The 19,708-nt window shown below is 38.6% G+C and overlaps 3 protein-coding genes across 3 annotated transcripts; all 3 read right to left on the minus strand.

Annotated features, from left to right (window-relative positions):
• Positions 1-430: 430 nt before the first annotated feature.
• Positions 431-2,508, minus strand: PCOAH_00039410 (Uncharacterized protein; the record flags this gene model as incomplete). The annotated part of the gene is made up of 9 exons (XM_020060732.1): positions 431-562; positions 718-845; positions 1,007-1,052; positions 1,338-1,375; positions 1,492-1,567; positions 1,738-1,782; positions 1,865-1,894; positions 2,039-2,093; positions 2,386-2,508. 9 exons carry the CDS (start codon positions 2,463-2,465, stop codon positions 431-433), a joined length of 630 nt encoding a protein of 209 aa, XP_019917026.1.
• A 1,014-nt stretch (positions 2,509-3,522) lies between these two features.
• Positions 3,523-4,634, minus strand: PCOAH_00039420 (Uncharacterized protein; the record flags this gene model as incomplete). The annotated part of the gene is made up of 2 exons (XM_020060733.1): positions 3,523-3,558; positions 3,930-4,634. 2 exons carry the CDS (start codon positions 4,632-4,634, stop codon positions 3,523-3,525), a joined length of 741 nt encoding a protein of 246 aa, XP_019916270.1.
• A 1,942-nt stretch (positions 4,635-6,576) lies between these two features.
• On the minus strand, positions 6,577-17,151 carry PCOAH_00039430 (Uncharacterized protein; the record flags this gene model as incomplete). Its single annotated transcript, XM_020060734.1, has 1 exon — positions 6,577-17,151. One exon carries the CDS (start codon positions 17,149-17,151, stop codon positions 6,577-6,579), a length of 10,575 nt encoding a protein of 3,524 aa, XP_019916555.1.
• Positions 17,152-19,708: the final 2,557 nt, after the last annotated feature.

Here is a 19,708-nt window from a genome sequence, read left to right on the forward strand (position 1 = left end):
TTTGCTAACACCGTACCAATTTTTTCCCCTCCCACTTGTATTTCCCCAACATTATCCACCAATTATGCTGCTAAATTACTTTTTTCTAATTTTTTTTTAATTTACTTTTTTGATCATGTTTATAAACAAAAAAAAAAAAAAAAAAAAAAAATAAAATAAAATAAATGAGTAAAATAAAAAATGCGAACATCGGGATACGCACACGTGCGTAAATGAATGTTCCGAGTTCGTGTTGGGACACCTCCTTTTTTGCTTTTTATTACAAATTAAAACATTTTTACAATGTGATAAAATGAGGCAATGAATATTTACAACTTTTAATTCAAAATACAAACAACAAAGGAAAACAAAAAAAGGATCCTCGTTTGTTACGTTTATTTATTTATTTATATTTTTTTTTTTTTCCGTCTTTTTTGCTTTAATTAACATGTCAGTGTTCCTTATTTATTATTAACTGTTTATCTTCGAATATTTTCGGAGTGCTAATATTCATTAAAACGTAAAATCCGATGTAGAGGAAAAAAAATATTAAGAAGATGACTATCAATTGGGATAGGATGCTCTGTAAAGAAAGGGGGGGGAGGGCAAGAAGAGGACCAATGAGAGACAGGGCCAGGCAACAGGCGGCATTACACAAACAGACACTAGTGCGTACACTTATATATTTATATATATGGGTATATACAGATGGCACTATTTTTCTCGGTTCACACTTACCGGGCTCGTATGGAAAACATTTTTATTTTGCTTTGCATCTTCTGGGTTGTCAAAAATGTCGGTTTCCTGGCAGGTTATAATGTAGCTTATATATTTTGGGTGCTTCTGGTAAATGAGCGGTATTATATCTGTACAGAAAAGGGGAGAATCGGTCAGCGCACAATAATTATCGTCACATTGAAATGGGTAACCATAACTATACACATATATATATAAATATATACGTATGCTTCTTCCCAGGAGGCGCACATTTCTGTAGCAAGCATTGCTGCTTGTTCAAATTTGTTACCTGGTTGTCCGTTAACTGTGTACACGTATATGGAAAAATTATTCGTCTACAGGGGGGAAGTAAAAACGGGGGGTTACATACGCAAAAATGAATGGACTATCCGGAATCCTCCATCTTGAAAAGCGTCCCCTCTTTAAAGGTTTCAATTTATCCTCATTTTTTTCTTTTGCATGATCCGGAAAATTCACACACGTAATAAATTTACGTGGACGCGTTTAATATATCCCCTCATATGTTATCATTTCTTCGTTAAAAGAAACGCCGTTGCAAGCACAACACCGTTGTGCACAGCAATGGGGGAATAAACCAGACGCACACGGTGGTCGCTTACTTCTTTCGATTTGGTATACTCCACGGTTTCCACCTCGTCTGCAGAAAATAAATAAAAAAAATAAAATTAAATTATCTTCATTATCGTCATAGTGGCGCAATTTATCATGGCAATGTGCGGTCTTGCACCCCTTTTGGCGTGTTCCCCTGCGTACCTAAATATTTGAGATTCCTTCCCTTGATCAGGTCCTTAACGTATGCGCAGTTATCATTTATGACAACGTTGGATTTCTGTAAAACGAGCGTTAGAAGGAAATCATAAAATGAACTAACAGCACCCAGGAAAGTAAAACCACAAGAGGGTGACGCGTGCGTTAAAAAGGAATATGCACATGTATGCGTTCATACATAAAAACGGGCCTAAAGGCGCAAGTTAGAAAATACACATTTCAGCCTATTACATTGTAAATATTTGCATATGTTGATAATATGTCCACGTTCTTCGTCTGTACAGGTGGGAAAAAAATGTGATGATTAACTGCTAAAAAAATATTTTTTGTGTGTGGGACACATTTGGTTGTTCCTTACTTTTGTGTCTAGGAATATGTTAAAAACATTCTGAAATGGGGAAAAGGAAGGGAAGAAAAGCATGAAGGACGGAAATGTGTGTAAATGAACATATTATACCCACTATCCATATCGTATATATTACGTAGGTATGTGGAAGAGTGAATGTAATAGCTCATTATAGTTTTTTCCTACATCGGACAGGTTTAAAACGGTCTCCTTGTCAAAGCCTTGGATAGCTTCATTAGAGCTGTGAAGAGGGTAGGGTAAGAGCAATTAGACACACAAATGGCTATGCTGGTTCTTACGTATATGTATTTACGCTGGTACGGCGTGAGGGAACACTCCTATTTGCCCAATTATGTGAATAATGGATGAGCAAACTACGTGCATATGAATGTGCCCCCGTCGACGGCGCCCCTTTGGTGTACTAATGAAGGGCATTCAAAATGTCCCTCATCATTACAAAGGTGTAAGAAGCGCTTTCGCTTCGATTTGTTTTCGCCTTTTTTTTTCTCTTTTTCGCTGTCACGCTTGCTTACTCCACAATTATAACATCACACTGGACATAATGTAGCAAGAAGCACAAGAGGGATAAAAGAACAAAAAAAAGTCTACGCATTTTTTACGAATTTGAAATATATAAACCTATCGAGCGTTTATGGAAAAAGTCGTTGCTTTTATTCAAAAGGAGGACTTAATTTAAGAGTATCCAAGGGAACAACTCCAAAAAAAAAAAAAAAAAAACGTTTATCTGAGGTTTTTTTATGAGCGTTCCCAAGAATCATTCAGTACGAACATAATGCGCAAATTGGATACGTTTTACGAGAAAACAAAGATCAAAAACCAAGCACATGCGTTTGTATAAATATGTATATATGTATTCACAGCGATAAGCTACTTGGAGTTTTTTTCCCTACGATTTTATGCTATATGTTATGCGTTTTTTTTAATTTCCTTTTCCCTTATGCCTTTTCCTCGATCGGTTTTTGCTTTCACGTGAATGTATGAAGTATATATAAAACCCATGCGTGCGTAATATACATGAGCGCGCATATGTTCATGTGATAAATACGTGTATACGTTCTGTACCAATCCGTATGTTTATTTTTTCCCCATTTCAATTCGCTTTGTGTGCGGTTAACATGCCAACAGAGCAATTGTTTTATAGCTTCCGAAATTGCGGGAGGAGCAAGAATTAAAACATGTTAACATCGCCTCACCATGTGGAAAAACACTTAAAAAAAATACATATTTTTTTAATGCTGTATGGTATATTTTATCAAAGTGTTTAAAAAAAAAAATGCAATTTTATTTTTTTCATCATTCTGCTGGAACGAGGAAATATGTTAAGAGGAATATTTTTATGACCAAAAAAAGAAAAAAATGTAACTTTTAAAAGAAGGGGAAAAAATTGTCATACGATTCATAACCATTGTGGTGTGGTTAAAAATGATGCCACCAAAGGGTTCATGTAACAGGTTAGGAAAATTACGCAATATAAAATGAAAAAGGGGAAACTTCAACTGTGAGGCGTAATTATGTCGTAAGGCAAGTATACCCACAATGTGTATATTTACGTAACTAAAAAATGGCTAATCTGCCTTGGCGATGTTATAACTGAAAGAAAAAAAACACGCACAAGGGGATAACTTCCAAGGGACAGCCACATTATTCTTTCAATTTTTGAACTCCTTTATTCCACGCTTAATGATCTGAAGGTAGAAAAAAAGGGAAAGTGAAATGTGGAAATTATGAAAATTGTGAAAAATGTACCACCGCATACTCAGCTACCTCACGTTGACGGGCACGCAAGGGGGGCGAACGGGTATACGAACAAACAAGCATGAACACAAACGGATGGATATACGCACGTGCAAATCACCACGCTAGGTTATTCTGTAGGGCTCTCAACAAAAGAGCCACCCCTTTTGGAGAGAAAAAGTAAGACACTATTGTGCAACTATGCTGAAACATGCACCACGTGCAAGGTGCCAAACGTTCGAAGTAGGCGCAGACATGCTCTCCCCCCCGTATGTGAACAACATAACGAAGCCCCATCTCGCTGGGGCGTTCTCATAATTACCGATGAAAGAAGACAGTCAAAATTTTTTGCCGGCGTAAACATTTTGTACTCATCCAAATGTATAATGTTTTTGTTTTCCAAATTTTTTAACTCATTAACAGGATCGCACATGTGTATGTGCTCGAGTTCCTTCTTATTGTGAATGTAACGCGTCCTACGTTTCTTGCTATTATTTTCTTGGTCAATATAATTTAAAATTCTGTGCATGGTTTGGCTATCTATATCTTTAATATCCATTATGCCTGTTTTGATAAATGGCTTTAAGATTCTGCTAAATTTTTTGACCCAACCGTTACCATCGATTTCACCATTTGCTGTAATTAATAACAGGTACCGCTCGTTTTCTACCCTTAATTTATCAGGCAGATAAAAAAAACTCGTCAACACCCTAACCTTCAATGAACTGGACATATATAAAAATCGCTCAGATATATATTTAATTAATTTCTTGTTTAATAATTTTGATGCTTGGGAAGATGACCAGTTATTTTTTATACACTCCAAATACTTTATGTACTTGTCACTGATTTCATTGCTTTCTTGTTCATTTGTTGCTTCCTTTTTAGTTGTCCCCCCCTGGGTGGCGTCGTCCTCCTTTTCGATCTCGCCAATCTTATCAGAGCATCCTTCTGCGGCAGTCTCTTTTGTCTGCCCCTCCGTCCTTTTACCCTCATCCATAGAAGTCATCGTATCGTCTTTTCTCATTTGCCGTGTCGAGTGGGGATACCAGTATACACACGTGCATGCAACCGCGTAGGGATATATATACCCACGTACACCTGTACATATGTATATCCTTTTTTACACTGACCTATATACATGTGTGTAGAAATCTGCACGCATGTAAGCAAATACACACTTGCACAAATTGTACCAGTTGCATCAGGTTGGGTAGTGCTAAGTGCCAATTTTTTTTTTACACTACCCTTTGCAAATTATCTTGTGTTATTCTGTAAATTTTAAAAAGGAAAATAAAATATCATTCCATTTTCCCCCCATTGCGTTAAATTTCACTCCGTTTACACTTCGATTATTCGCTTTTCCTTTTAAAGCATTTTTTCAGTTCGCATACTTACGTCATTTTTTTCGTCACACGTTTGTAATGTTCATTTTAATTTTCTAACTGAATAATTTTAGAAAGTGTAATAGAGCAAATCAAAGTCCATATGAAGGAAAAATTTTTACGAAAAGAAAAAAAAAAGGATAGCACATTGTAGTACAGTTTGATGCAAGAAAGTAAAATTTAACTGTGCATATTTTAGTGAAATAGTTTTTACAAATATTTATTTCACAAAGAACTTAAAATAAAAAAAAAAACATCTCATAAGATAAAAGTGTTTAGAAGAATGATGGTTCAAATGATGGATTAAAGAATAAAAAAAAAGGCATATGCAGTGGTTACCATAGGAAAAAGTGACTCTTTAAAACCGAATGTATATAACTGCGGGAAGAATTTCCCCTGCTAAGACAGGTTGTATCTCGCCCCTTCTATGAAAGCGATACACACAGAGGCAGACGCTTCACTGGAAGCGAAGAGGAGCATTCACGTGTGTGTGTATAAATGTAAATATCTACCTATGCACGTGTGTACGTGCTTTACTGAACGGACATGGAAGAATATACCATCGTCATTTGCAACAATTTTAGCCATTTATCGGATCGCCCTTGTTAACAGCGCGTCCATAAAACGCAGTGATGGCACCTCTGTTGTAGGCTACTCCGTAGTTAGCACGTCTTGGCCGCAGTTTCAACTTTCCTGTCTGATTACAACCCCATGGACGCGGTAAATACGTGGGCAGTTTCGAACTTGTAAAACGTCAGTGAACAAAAAGAAAAAAGGAACACCTGTCTTGATTGGAAGTTTCGTACCATTTCTGCGCAACTGCCATAGGAGTGACACTTTTTTTTAATGCTTAAAAAATTAAAGATGCACTGATCCTGTTAAAAGCACTTTTGTTTTTTCTGTTTGTTTTTGCACAAAAATGAGTAAACAGACACATTTGAATTAAAGATTTAAAAAATGAAAAACAATACGTGAATGAATTTTGGTAAAAAAAACATACAAAATTAAAAAAAAAAAAAAAAAAGGCGTTGTTATTTATAACGCTGTAGTTACTGTTGTTATTATTAATAGGTTAAAAAAAAATGCTTACATAAATTAATAGGTGATTGCAGTGTTACGTTATTACATTAAAACATTATTATGATTTAAACAAACATTGTAAAAACATTAAAGCGGCAAAAAAAGGTTATTAAAAAATAAAAACAACTTTTTTTTTTTTTTTTTTTTTTTTTTTTATCGCTTGAATTATGTTAGAATTACGCACACATGTAGAATGACATGTATTGCGTACAGGATTAAAACATTTAAAACGATTAATAGGTTTAATACTGATACAAATAAGTGTACGTATGATCTAGTAAAAACAACATATTATTGCCAAGCGACTGCTCCTTCGTTGGAACGTCTCTTGGAATTTTTTTCAAACAAATTTTTAATAAAAAAAAAAAAAAATTAAAAAAAACTCACCTTTTGTCTTCCACGTGTCTGTACAATCAAGCAAATTGTACTTCCAAGCAAGGTGAATAATTGATCCCCAGTGCGCAGGCAAAACAATAAGAGAGACACACACAAGCTCCACCCAAATCAGGTGTGAATTATGTTGTAGCAGGAATTGTTGTTGCACTCCGAATTGATATAATTCTCATAGTCATCCTCCTGATAATTCGCATCGCTATTATTATTGTTCAAATTATTCTCTACATATGTTCCTTCTTTAAATTGCACTACATTATTGGCGTTAGTGTTCCCATGCATGTACGTGGTGGAGTCGCTAAGGTAGTTGTTATCTTCACTGAAGTAAAAATTTTCCGACTTGATTGGCGGGGTTTGGCTGTTCGTACAGTTATCGCTAGCAGGGGAGTAGTTATTCTGATCTTGAAAAAAGAGATTGTTCAGGTAATTATTTTTCATCTGCATATCCTCCATGGAGGTATTGTTTACGTAATAGTCGCAGTACTGATTGTACAGGTGGTTCATGTCCTCCACGTTCTCCATAATGGGCATGCTACTGCTGTTGTTACTGTTGTTACTGTTGTTGCTAATGCTGTTCATGGAGCCGTTCATCGATCCGTGCATCGATCCATTCATCGATCCGTGCATCGATCCATTCATCGATCCATTCATCGATCCATTCATCGATCCATTCATCGATCCATTCATCGATCCATTCATCGATCCATTCATCGATCCGTTCATCGCGTTACTCATGACGCTGTTTGGGCTTCCCCCGTGGTAATCCTTCCTGTCTTCCTTAGCAGAGGAGAAATTTTCATAGTTCTTTAATTCACTGTTACGTAGAAGAAAGTCCTCATGGTGTGCATTCAGCTTCTGTTCCGAGCTGTTGTTGCTGCTGCTATCCGAACTACTGGGCGATACAATTTTGCAATCCATATTCGAATTAAGGTATTCATTACAATTTGTGCACACGGTTATAAAATCATTAATTTTATACTTCCTCTCATGTGTACATGCCTTTTCATCACTATCTGAGTTAAAATTATACCCACAAAGAATGTCGCTCATATTATTTTTGTCTTGACTCATATCATTCATTTGTGCCTTATACGATGGCGTAACTGTCATTTCTTCATTCTTCATCTTTTCATCCATTTTTGGCATGCTTAACATATTTTCATATAGGTTATATTCACTGCAAAAGTTGTTCTTCAGAGGCGTGGCATTTTCCTCCTCGTTCGCAAGAATTGGTAATAGTAGATCCTTAAGTGCATTGTTGTTTTCCATTTTGTTATCTTTTAAATATCTGCTTTCGTCTTCACATGAGAGCGCACTATTGTTGTAGCCTTGCTGTTTTTCACTTGTCAGATGGTCCTCTTTATTTGCCATATTGCAAAAATTGCTAGCTAAGTTTTTTAGATAATTTTGGAAATTTTCCTTCTGTGCGTCTGATGCTTTATCCGAAAGGACGTGCGCAAGGGCCGCTTTAAATTCGTTGCTAAAGTATTGCAGGTTTTCGTTCAAATTGCACATGTTTAGCAGTCCATCATTTTTTGCACCGCTCACGTGTTCACCACTGCTGTTGCCATTAACGATGTTGCCACCATTTGGGTCATTATCATATATACCGTTTTCAAACCCAGGGGGATCCAAGTTCCTGGCGATGTTACCGCCCATGCTGTTACTGACACCACTGCGCAATTCGCAACCGGTGGGGATATTCTTCACGTTTATATGTTCCCCTAAATTCAGGTTAACCTCCATGTTGTACTTATCCTTTTTCCCCATCAATTCATTCGAATAGGCAAAGTTGCTACTTAGGTAATCATTTCCACATGGGCCATTATTCATCGAATTTTTTCTGCTCACATTTTTGAAAGCCATAATATTATTCGTCATACTTTGGCTCCGTACCTTTCTATTCATGGAGTCTTCCACATGGTGGCCATTCCTCTCTGTCATATGTGCGTTAAAATTGTTATCAGCCCCACTTTGTACATTTATCATGTTTATATTTTTACGCTCAATTTCCTTTTTGCCGTCCTTGTTTTCCATCACAACGTAGTTCATGTTGTCCTTACTGATGGGGTTACTTTCTGTCGGTGCGCCTACAGCAGAAGCGTTTTTGCTAAACGGGTGCTGGATCATGCCCTGATAGAACCCACTCGGGGGTGACCCACTTTGGTGTAGCCCATTTTGGTGAACTTCATTCTGGGGAACGGCACCCTGATTAACGCCACCCTGATACAAACCATTCTGGTACCCCCCATTTGCAAACATCTTTCCCGCGTAATTATCATACGAGCACATGTTGTTATCTCTGTAAATTTCGTTTGAGCTGAACTCCGATTGGTTAAATTCGTTCGAACTATAACTGCTATTCGTGAACCCACTGTTTCCCCTCAAAGGGATAGCATAATTCTCATTCATGTTCATATCACTCTCATCCATTTTTCGATTTTCCATTACAGTCTTGTCAACAAATTTTCCCAAAAGGGTGTCCATTAGGACATTTTCGTCCACATTTTCCAAAAGGGCATTCATATCATTTTCGCTAATATTAACATTTAACTTCTTCATATTTTCTACTATTAATTTCTTCTTATCAAAATTTATATTCATGGGTAAAGCATCTCCACTGCCTTTATTGTCCGCAAATTTTTTATTCGTCATTGGATTTGTAGTGGCGTTGATGTTGTAGTTTACGGGGTATTCCTTGTTCTGATGGTGGCACGCGCCGTACATGTTATTAATACTCACAGGATCGTTACTGCCGCTTTTGTCATTGCTACTGCTCCTGTTGCCGTTGTTATTTTCCCCAAACTGCGATACGACGGGCTGATTGAAATAACCCTTATCATAGTAACCGTTACCATAGTAATAGGGATTCTCATAATACATTTTGCCACCATTGCTAGTTGGTTTTCCCTCCCCATTGGGATACTTCTCACCGTAAATATCGACTGCTGCGGGATTGTTAATGGTGTTGCAGTTTGGTAACTTTTCGCTGTTACCGTTTAGGCTATTATCCGGGTGTTTAATTATACTGTCAATTATTACGCTGCCTTTTTTTTTAATCATGTTGTCCATTATTATGTCATCGTTAGTTTGGTGAATTTGATGTATTTGGCTAGCTGGGGAACTTTCACCATACATCCTTGTGCATGCCACGGTGGTACTGGTCGTCGCATCAGTTGTCATGGCTGCTGTTGTAGTAGCAACTGAAGCACCTGCTGTAACGGCAGTCATTGTATTCGCCATGGAAGCATTTTCCGTGTTATTCAATTTTTCTCGCGCAGTTGTTTTTTTCACCTTCTTATCCTGTTTGTTAAGTGGCGGTCTTCCTGGTTTTTTCTTCTGGCCATTATTAGGATTCATTTTTTTGGCATCTCCATCAGTACAGGGGGTCATTTTGTTCAAGTCCATATCTCCTTCTCTTTTCACTTGTCCGTAATTGTTTGTAATATAAGAATCTCCCACAACCGCCTTATTCATTGAACCATTTAGGTTTAGGACATTATTATACGAGTGTGACGCATCATCGGCCGTTTCCGTGCTAGCGATATGGTAATCCCTATTTTCGGCGAAACTGACGTTCTGCCCCCTCTTCCTACCGTTCACGTAGGACCTGGGGCCACGGGGCTTCCTCCTTCCTCTGATATTGTTTACTGCGTTACCGCGTAAGCACATATCACCTCCATCCGTGGGTACGCCAACATGGTTACCATTGACATGGTTCCCGCTAAGGATGTTTCCCCTACCAACGCTGCGGCCACCTCTACTACCTCTACCCCGACTGCCCCTACCGCGACCGCCTCTTGGACTGCACGCACCACGTTTCTTCCTCAGAAGGACATCCTCGTAGGGAATTACCTGACCCCTGGTTGTGCCATTTTCTACGCCCCAAACGAACATCGTATCATTCGGACCGTCCTCAACAGGACGGTTGCCGTTTTTTATTATGTAATTATCATCTCCAAGTAATAAACCCTCTGTCGCTTCGGAAACCATGAACGAATCGGAGCTCCTCATTTGGTTCAGTGCACCATTAGTTTCACCAACCTGGCGATTTCCCAAATTGTTGGGATTATACATTTCGTTTGTAATAGCACCATGGTGATTTATCGTCATTTCTCTGGGGGAAAATGTTGGGAAAATTCCATCCCTCATGGGGGACAACCCATTCTGGCTGTTCCTATCGGATAATTCCTCTTCATCCGATTTAATTTTCTTATGAGGATGTATGTTATATTTCTTTTGTAGAAGTTCTGGATTTTTTACCAACCGGAGGCATAGTAATTTTTTGGACCATTCACTTCTAACCCATGTGTTTCCTTCTTTGATGAGCGTCTTCCATCCACATTCGCATTTCATCTTAACCTTCGTTCCATCATTGTTTAGCCACTGACTCATGTACATTTTCTGCTGACACGAATTACAAATAATTAAGGGCACGGGTTTTTTCCATCGTGGACTTCTAACCCAACTATTATTTTTTTTAAGAAAATTCTTAAAACCACATTTACATAACAATTTAACTTTCGACCCAATGTCATCAAGCCATGTGTGTACCCACATTTTCGAATTACATTCATCACATAATATTTGAGGTGCTTTTCTCTGCTTAATATTTCCTCTTCTGGACCAAAACAAATCTGTTCTGTCATAGTTTCTACTTCCACATTCGCATATCATAATAATTTTCGTTTTATCCTTATCTAGAAATCTATTTGTTACTAGCAATTCTTTACACCTTGTGCAGAATACATTGGGCGCCTTCGGTTTCCTTTTATCCTTTTCATCGAAATGACAGTTTGTGATTTGCTTCCACTCATTATCCTCTTTGATACATTTAAAATAACCACAGAGACAGTAAAAGGTGATCATACAATAATTTTCCACTAGTGCGTTTTTTTCCACTAACTCCTTGTACATACTAATTTTGAGGTACTTTTCGCTTTTTATTTTTTCAATAATTTCGGAGTTTTCTTCCAGTTCTTCCTTCACATGAATCGTATTTTTTGCTTCCACTGTTTCATCCGTTTCGGGGTTATCACTCTCCGGTGGGTTCATTTGGTTCTCCTCAGATGCGCTGCTTTCTACATCCGCTTCGCCGTTCTCTTCGCTCGATTGGTTTGCTTGACTACAAGGGTCCATCATATCCGTGTTGGCACTTTCCTCATCGTTTCGTTTGTCGCTCTCGTTATTGTTGATGGAGTCATTTTGTGTGGACCACTGTGGTTCAATCTTCAGTTCATTTTGTGTATCACTTTGCGGGTCATTCTGTGGAACATTTTGTGTATCACTTTGCGGGTCATTTGGGGGGTCACTTTGTAGATCAATTTGTGCATCGCTTTGTGTATCATTTTCTGCATCGCTTTGTGGATCATTTTCTACATCGCTTTGTGGATCATTTTCTGCATCGCTTTGTGGATCATTTTCTGCATCGCTTTGTGTATCATTTTCTGCATCACTTTGCGGATCATTTGGGGGGTCATTTTGTTGATCATTTTGTGTATCACTTTGTTGATCATTTTCTGCATCGCTCTGTGGATCATTTTCTGCATCGCTTTGTGGATCATTTTCTACATCGCTTTGTGGATCATTTTCTGCATCGCTCTGTGGATCATTTTCTACATCACTTTGTGGACCACCTTGCTGATCATTTTGCGCACAATTTGGTGCATCCATTTGTGGACCATCCCCGCCAGCTTCTTCCCCCCCCGTCGCTGCAACCTGCACGAACTCATTCCTTCCACTTATCTGAATTTTAAACGCATACAGACAGTTGGAGCATATCAAATTTTTCTTCTTTTTCTTAAAAAGCACTGTTAAGTTATCACTAAAGGATTCATCTTCAATGGATGGTAAATTCACAACATTGATGGACATTAGGGGGTCGATTCCGTGGTATATCTCTTTATTCTTTTTGTAGTAGTCCTCTAAGCAAATTCTGGATTTTATTTTTCTTTCCAGTGCTGTTTCGGATTTACTTTTCTGGGCTATAAATAAGTTCACACTTCTTTTGGGCTTCCTCTTAGACTTAAAATCTATTTCCACATTCACTTCTGTGTTTACATCGGCAATGGCATCATTTATAACCCCCGCTGAGCAAAAGGCTGAATCTGCATCTTCATGGGTTCCTTCCAATTTAATATTCACACCATTCGCTGTTAGACCATCCATCGAATGATCTACCACACCAAATGGCTCTTCACTTGGTATACTATTATTTACCATCCCGTAGGGCATTTCATTTTTACATATCCTGATCACATTTGAGTGGAAGTTATTCTCGCCTACGCATTCATTGTTCCCCTCCTGCTTCACTAAAATGAATCCCTTTTTGATGCTGCCCTTCTTTCTACCGCCACGCTTTAACCGTATGGGTTCATTCTCTAGTGGCATATTTTCAGCATCGGGCATGCCCACGTACATGTCACCTGCTTCATCATTTTCCACACCTCTTCCGGAGGTACCGTTTTTATTTTTAAGTTTATAGGTTCTTCTTTTTCTGGGGATTTCGCTAACTGCTTCGCCATCCTGGATGGTATTATCGTCCTGTTCCCCTTTATCCTTCTTGCATCTCCCCCTTCTCCTGACGTACTTCTTTTCCCCTGTGCCGTCCATTCCGCAGATGATATTGCTACTGGAGGGGTCATTTCCAACGCTCCCCCCAATGTTGTTGACGCCATTATCGCTTACTATGCCGTTGTTCATTCCGTTGGGGTTTTGCTCAACCTTTACCTTCATGTTCCCTTCGAACGTTCCGCTTAATTCGTCCTTTAGGAACTTCCCATAGGAGGAAAACTGGTTTGCCATTCCGTGATTGTTGGATGTATAATACGTGCCAGAAATGTTTTCATTTCCCTTGTTCATAACGCAACTTGTCGGTTCAACATTGTTGATGCCGCTGCCGTTCAGGTTACCGTTGCCGTGGTTGTTCTTCATGGTGCCCATCGGATCGCAGGAGAACGCCCCCTTCTTAAATATATCATCCCGCTTTGCGAAGAATTCACCTGTGCCTATCTGCACAGCGTCACTATATGTAGCGCGATTCGCTTCGTTCAGCTGGTCGTATATTTTGTTGCACTGCACTTGAAACGGGCTACCCGAAATGGGGTTATCTGTGTAGGAGTTATTATTATATGCACCGCTGATCATGCATTTTACCCCCTCCGGGTTCTGATTTGGAAAACTACTAAAGCTGTGGCTCCGGAAAAGTTTGCTCTCGTTATTGTTACTTGCGCCGTTAAAGCCGGTGTTAATACTTGGCACGTGTGTGTGCTCGTTCATACGCAATTTTTTGTAACTCCTATCGAAGGCCCCCTTGGTAGCATGCCATTGCGCTGTGTACTCCGCAGTAGAATTGCCATCCGCCGGGAAACACATAACCCCCTCACTGCTTATATTTTCTCCACTTAAGGATCTTACAATTTTATAATTTCCAGCACCATGTCTTTGGTAGTCTACTCCATTTCCGTTCATAATATTTTCGCGGGTACCGTCTCGATAGGTGGCACTATGCCCCATGACGAAATTACTATTCTCCTGGCCATCCCTCATAACAGGGGTATAAATTACCTCCTTATTTTGGCTAGTGAATATTCCGCTCATGCTTTTATTGTGACTAAGATTGTGGATACTCTGTTCCTGCATCGCTGAGCCTCCGTTCGTGCAATTATTTGTTCCTACAGGTTCTGCGTTGTTCATCGAAATTGGCTTCCAATTTTCATTCTGCTCGTGTGATACTAATGACTTGCCAGTGTTTCCCTCTTGATGTTGGCATTGATCTGGATTCTCGTTTTCCTCGTTGGCATTTTTTTTAAGTCTTCTTTTTCGCTTTAAAGGATCCTTCACTTTAATCATTTTTTCATTTTTTTTGTCAAAAAATAAAACAGTTTTGTACAATTCGTCTTTTTCTTTTATGTCGGTAAAATTTGAATTCATGCTCAGATTAAATTTATTTAATTCTTCACTTATGTTCATTTGTGCCAATTTGATGTTCCCACCGTCAATATTAACGTTTTTTGTGCCAAGGTTGTTTTCTCCATTTACTGCATTGCTGTTATCACAGGGTATGCTGCTGGCCAGTTGCGCATTATTTTCCACTGGGGTGTTGCGTTTTCTTGGGCCCCTTTTATAACTCCGTTTCTCGTTACTAGCGAGGTTTTGCTCGATGTTGTTCATGTTACAGTTCGGTCCCCTATCAGTTTGTCCTACACTATTACTTATGTTTAAATTTTCCGCGGAACGGTAGGCACTTACATTTTTCGGATCTTCACTATGCGGAAAATTTTTATGATAATAATCGGACGCTTGGTAAAGGAGATTATTGGCGGAATGACCATTTTCCATATTTTTATTTGCTACATAATTTAAGTTGTTTCCACCCACGGGTGCATTATAGCGGTTGTCTAAATAAACATTTGTGTTGGAATTATTTATACTTTCCTTGTTATGCACTGGATAAATGAAGCCGTTGCCTGCACTTTCATTTTTGTCTTGGCCCTGAATGTTCATGGCATTTCCGCTATCCACCTGACTATACTGTTTACTCAATTCTGCCGCATGAAAGGTTTGTCCTTGGTAGGGATAATTCTTCTCTGCCATTCCTTGAGGGGTAAAATTTTCATTGTACACAATTGGTGCGTTCTCTATTTCTTCATTTATGCCAGTCGTATTTTTGGATGCTTCGCCCTGCGTCATCAGGTATAGGTCTTCTTTCTGCACATTGTTTTCTATCCGATTGGTGTGGAGGTTCATGCCGTCCTCATTTATACTGTTCATGTTGCTTATCGGCATTGTATCGTTCTGTCGGTTTATACCGCTGAAAGCGTTTATACTGTTCATTCCGCTCATATTGCTAAGGGCACTCATACTGCTTAACGCGCTCATACTGCTCAGAGCACTCATGTTGCTTAAGGCGCTCATGCTGCTCATAGTACTTAGGCTGTTCGCTGTGTTGAGGGTGCTTATCCCGCTAAGGCCATTACCCCCATTAACCGTGCACATGCTACCGACCCCGTTCACATTGCTCAAGTTGCTTGTACTATTCACGCTATGTGTTTCGTTCATCGTATTGCCCATGTTCACCCCATTGGCATTGCACAATACATTCTGGTTGGTACCTGCAGCCTGACCTTTCAAAAGGATAGATTCTTCACTAGCCGCACCGTAGAGAACTCCCTTATGGTAGTAATCCATGTCCACACTATTCAAACTATTCAACTTATTATCCTCTGCGCCTGTTTTCATGAAATTTATGTAGTTCGAGTTCCCCTTATCCGTAAAGTTATTTATCTCCTTAACGATATTGCCTTCCATTATTTTCTGTATTTCGCTACATTCTCCCATATTCTTCACATGGTCAAATTCGTTCATACGGATCGGGCTGGCCATGTTGTCTACGCTGTTCCTGCCGCTCATGCAGCTCATCGCACTCATCCCTGTTACGGTCTCGTAACTCATCGGACCAGCGTCTGTACTCATATCAAAACTACTTCTACCCATGTTACTTAAATGGTTGTTTGTGAAGGTGTCCCTCATGACCTGCATATTTGAAATGTAATCATTCAGCTTATTTCCACTTACATCGTTCATGTTGTAATAGCACATATTTTCAACTTTGGGCGATGTCTCTTCGTTAAAGGGTCTGTCATACATATACGTTGCGGGGTCTGCTTTATTTACCTCGTTCTGCATGTTACTTAAACTGGTGGGCACATTCTCATTAGTAGCATATTCTACATTTTGCCCCTCTGTCATACTTCTATTACTTCCGCTGTTTTCACTACATCCCCTATTTCCACTGCTTCCTGCGCTCATTTCATACACACCTTGTTCACAACTCTGGGCCGTTCGTCCAATTAGAACATTTTCAACCGGCTGTGTGGCCATGCTGCCCTCCACAGTGCTCCTCTCGTTGCTATTCGCACTGTTCGTCGAGGCATATGTGTTACGATTCTCCTCACACGAGAACATGTTTGCCATTTGCTGCGTACCATCCTGGTTCATCTTAAAATTTTCTTTACCCTGAATATTATACATGTTTAATAACTCCCCAGGTTCATTAGTGGTGTAGAGGTACTTCCGTTCTTGCTCTCTTTCACTGGGCATATTATAATTTGTTAAATTTTCATTCCCTTTCAGTTCCTTATAGTCCTCCAGGTGCATGTTATTATGCGCTCCATCTGGTGGGGTGGATAAAATGTCATGTGGCAATTCTGCACCCTTCTCATAACCCCACTTCATGGGTACCATTCCATTTCCGTTGTACTCATTTTGGAACTGTATAGGGTCGAAGGAGTTATTCAAATTTGATGTGCTAGCACTGATGTTTTTCTCTGAAAGTTCTTGGTTGGTATATTTCCCTTGGGCGTCTTCGTTTTCCTCATATGACATCATGTAATTTTCTATTGCTTCACCTTCCCTGTCTCCATTATCGTCTTTGCTCTCCGCATCGCCATTACTGCTTTCACTGCTTTCACTGATGTTGTCACTGTTGTCACTAATGCTGTTGTTACTTCCGTTGTTACTTCTGTTGTTACTTCTGTTGCTACTGCCGTTGCTACTTCCGCTGCTACTGCCCGTATGGCTCTCTGTGGCACTGCCACTGCTGCTGTTGGAGCTTACTGTTGTTTCATCAAAGTTTTCATTATATACGCAATATGCATTCTCATGTTGTTTTTGCTCTACGTCCATAGTTTTACCTGTTTTCTAGATTCTACTTTGATTCGTACCACTTTTCCAGATTCTACCTTCCGGCCTTGGATGTGGGCTAAACGAGGATTCTTACGGGATGGTGAGAATATGTGGTACTAACATGCCCCCCGCACGTCTCCTGTTTACGTTTCCTTCTTTTCCTTCAGTTAACTTGTAGTTCTTTTTTTCCTTTTTGCTTTTTTCTACCTTACCAAACGGTCTTCCTGTTTTATTCTTTTGTTGATTTGTGGTACTGCTGGTGGCAGTACTCCAGATTAGCCGTGTTACTAATTAACAATGTTCCTTTTTTTTTTTTTTTTTTTTTTTTAATATTTATATAAATAGAGTAAGTACGCATAAAATAAATTAAAAACAAAAAAGGCATTTACAGCCATGTACTACTCTTCTATGACACTTGCCAAATGTAGCTACATCATAGAAAATGAATACTAAACAGGTGTTGGGTTTGGAGCATTGGATAATTATCCGCGCATGTAAAAGTTGCCAAATAGCGGTCCAATGTACATACGGACTGGTGTTCATAAAAATTTTGAGGCACCAACTGGTAAAATACTTGGTGTACAGGAAAATATTATATTAAAAAGGTTACAAATTATTCGTTTGGGTGGCAAAAATTTACGTACATAAATTATACGTACAAAAACTTGAGTGCATATGGAGAAAGGAACGCCGCAAATGGATCAGGCGAATGGTTTACGCGTACAGTCCATACGTGCGGTTCACAACTACACTGCGAATTGTACATGCAGATGTACACTTCAAAATGGGTGTTTTTTTTTTTTTTTTTTTTTCGCTCAAATGTTTGAATACATATGGACGGTACGTAAACAGTTCGAATTTATCGAATTTATACTAACATACGCAAGTTCTTACGTACATAATTATGTACATAATTACATACATTCTTACGTACATTCTTACGCACGCATAGATGAAGCTGATAAAGACCTATACATATGTCAAAATTGGGAATCTATTTAAAGCACCTGTGCTTGCATATAGATGCGCACGAAATTGGGGGATGATGAAGGGCAAACATATCCAGTGGGTATTGGATTAGGTGAAGGTTACCTTAGGCAACATCGCAGGGGGCAAGCTGACACGTTCACGCGCCGCACGCTTGCGCCCTGTACGAATATAGGATGCATATAAGTATGCATAAAAAATTACTTACAAAACAAGGAAAATGAAAACACAAATAATTAACGCTTTCTCTTCGATCTAAATCGAATGCTGCGTATGTATATTTAAAACACATATAAAGGTTCAAAGGGAGCTTAAATTACGAATTAACAAAGGAAGCTAATTTTATAAGGCTATATAATGTATACGTACACGTACGTATATATATGCTATGTAAATAATACAAGGGTAAAATAAACTTAGGCGAGGGTTGTACGCATACATAGTGTGGTATACGCTGATATACCATGCGCACAATATTCACATACCTACATATTGTATATATGTACACATATTATAGCCAAAGGCGTAATTCAAAAAAATTGCTATATTAATTAAAAACATACATAAAAATTGATGTACAAAGTTGAAGAAACATACGGCTTATGCATAACGTTGAAACATACGGTTTATGCATAACGTTGAAACATACGGCTTATGCATAACGTTGAAACATACGGCTTATGCATAACGTTGAAACATACGGCTTATGCATAATGTTGAAACATACGGCTTATGCATAACGTTGAAACATACGGCTTATGCATAACGTTGAAACATACGGCTTATGCATAACGTTGAAACATACGGCTTATGCATAACGTTGAAACATACGGCTTATGCATAACGTTGAAACATACGGCTTATGCATAACGTTGAAACATACGGCTTATGCATAACGTTGAAACATAATGTTTAGATACATGAAGCTGAAGGTTCCTCAACACCTGCAGATGTACATGGCTTCAATTGGAAAAATAAAAATTTGTGAAATAAAAATGCAAAATATGTTTGCCAATTTTTTTTTTTTTCTTTTTTTTTTATTTGCTTATCGTTGTAACATCAATTTATGTAGCTATAAATATTTCCTCTTGGATTCATACCCTGTAAAATTTCACCCGAAGGAGTACGTGTACCCGATTTTTTTTTTTATGTCGCTGCTTTTTTTGCGTTCAAAAATAGGCGCACGCAGTGCATAGCGAATTATGTGCATAATATATAATATGCTCACGTACTTGTACGCATATGTACCTATCTTTGCACAAATGGCATATACACAGGGAAATGTAAAAAGAAAATGATGACGAGTCCCTGAAGTGTAAAATTCACAAATGAGAGTGACACAGTGTAACACTTTAGCTGATTAATGATTTGGGGGGTTGGCAAATTTAAAAAAAAATGCAAGAAAAGTACCACACAACGAAAAGGTACGCGAATGTTTGTGTACATGTATACACGTACACTCATATGGTAACGGGAAGGTGAAAGGCATAATAATATTCTTATCAAAAAGGTCACATAAGAAATGTTCACATTTTAAAAAATAGTTAAAAACTTTTATTTTTAACAAATA

The sequence above is a fragment of the Plasmodium coatneyi genome, chromosome 12 (genome assembly GCF_001680005.1).
Source record: "Plasmodium coatneyi strain Hackeri chromosome 12, complete sequence".
NCBI lineage: Eukaryota > Apicomplexa > Aconoidasida > Haemosporida > Plasmodiidae > Plasmodium > Plasmodium coatneyi.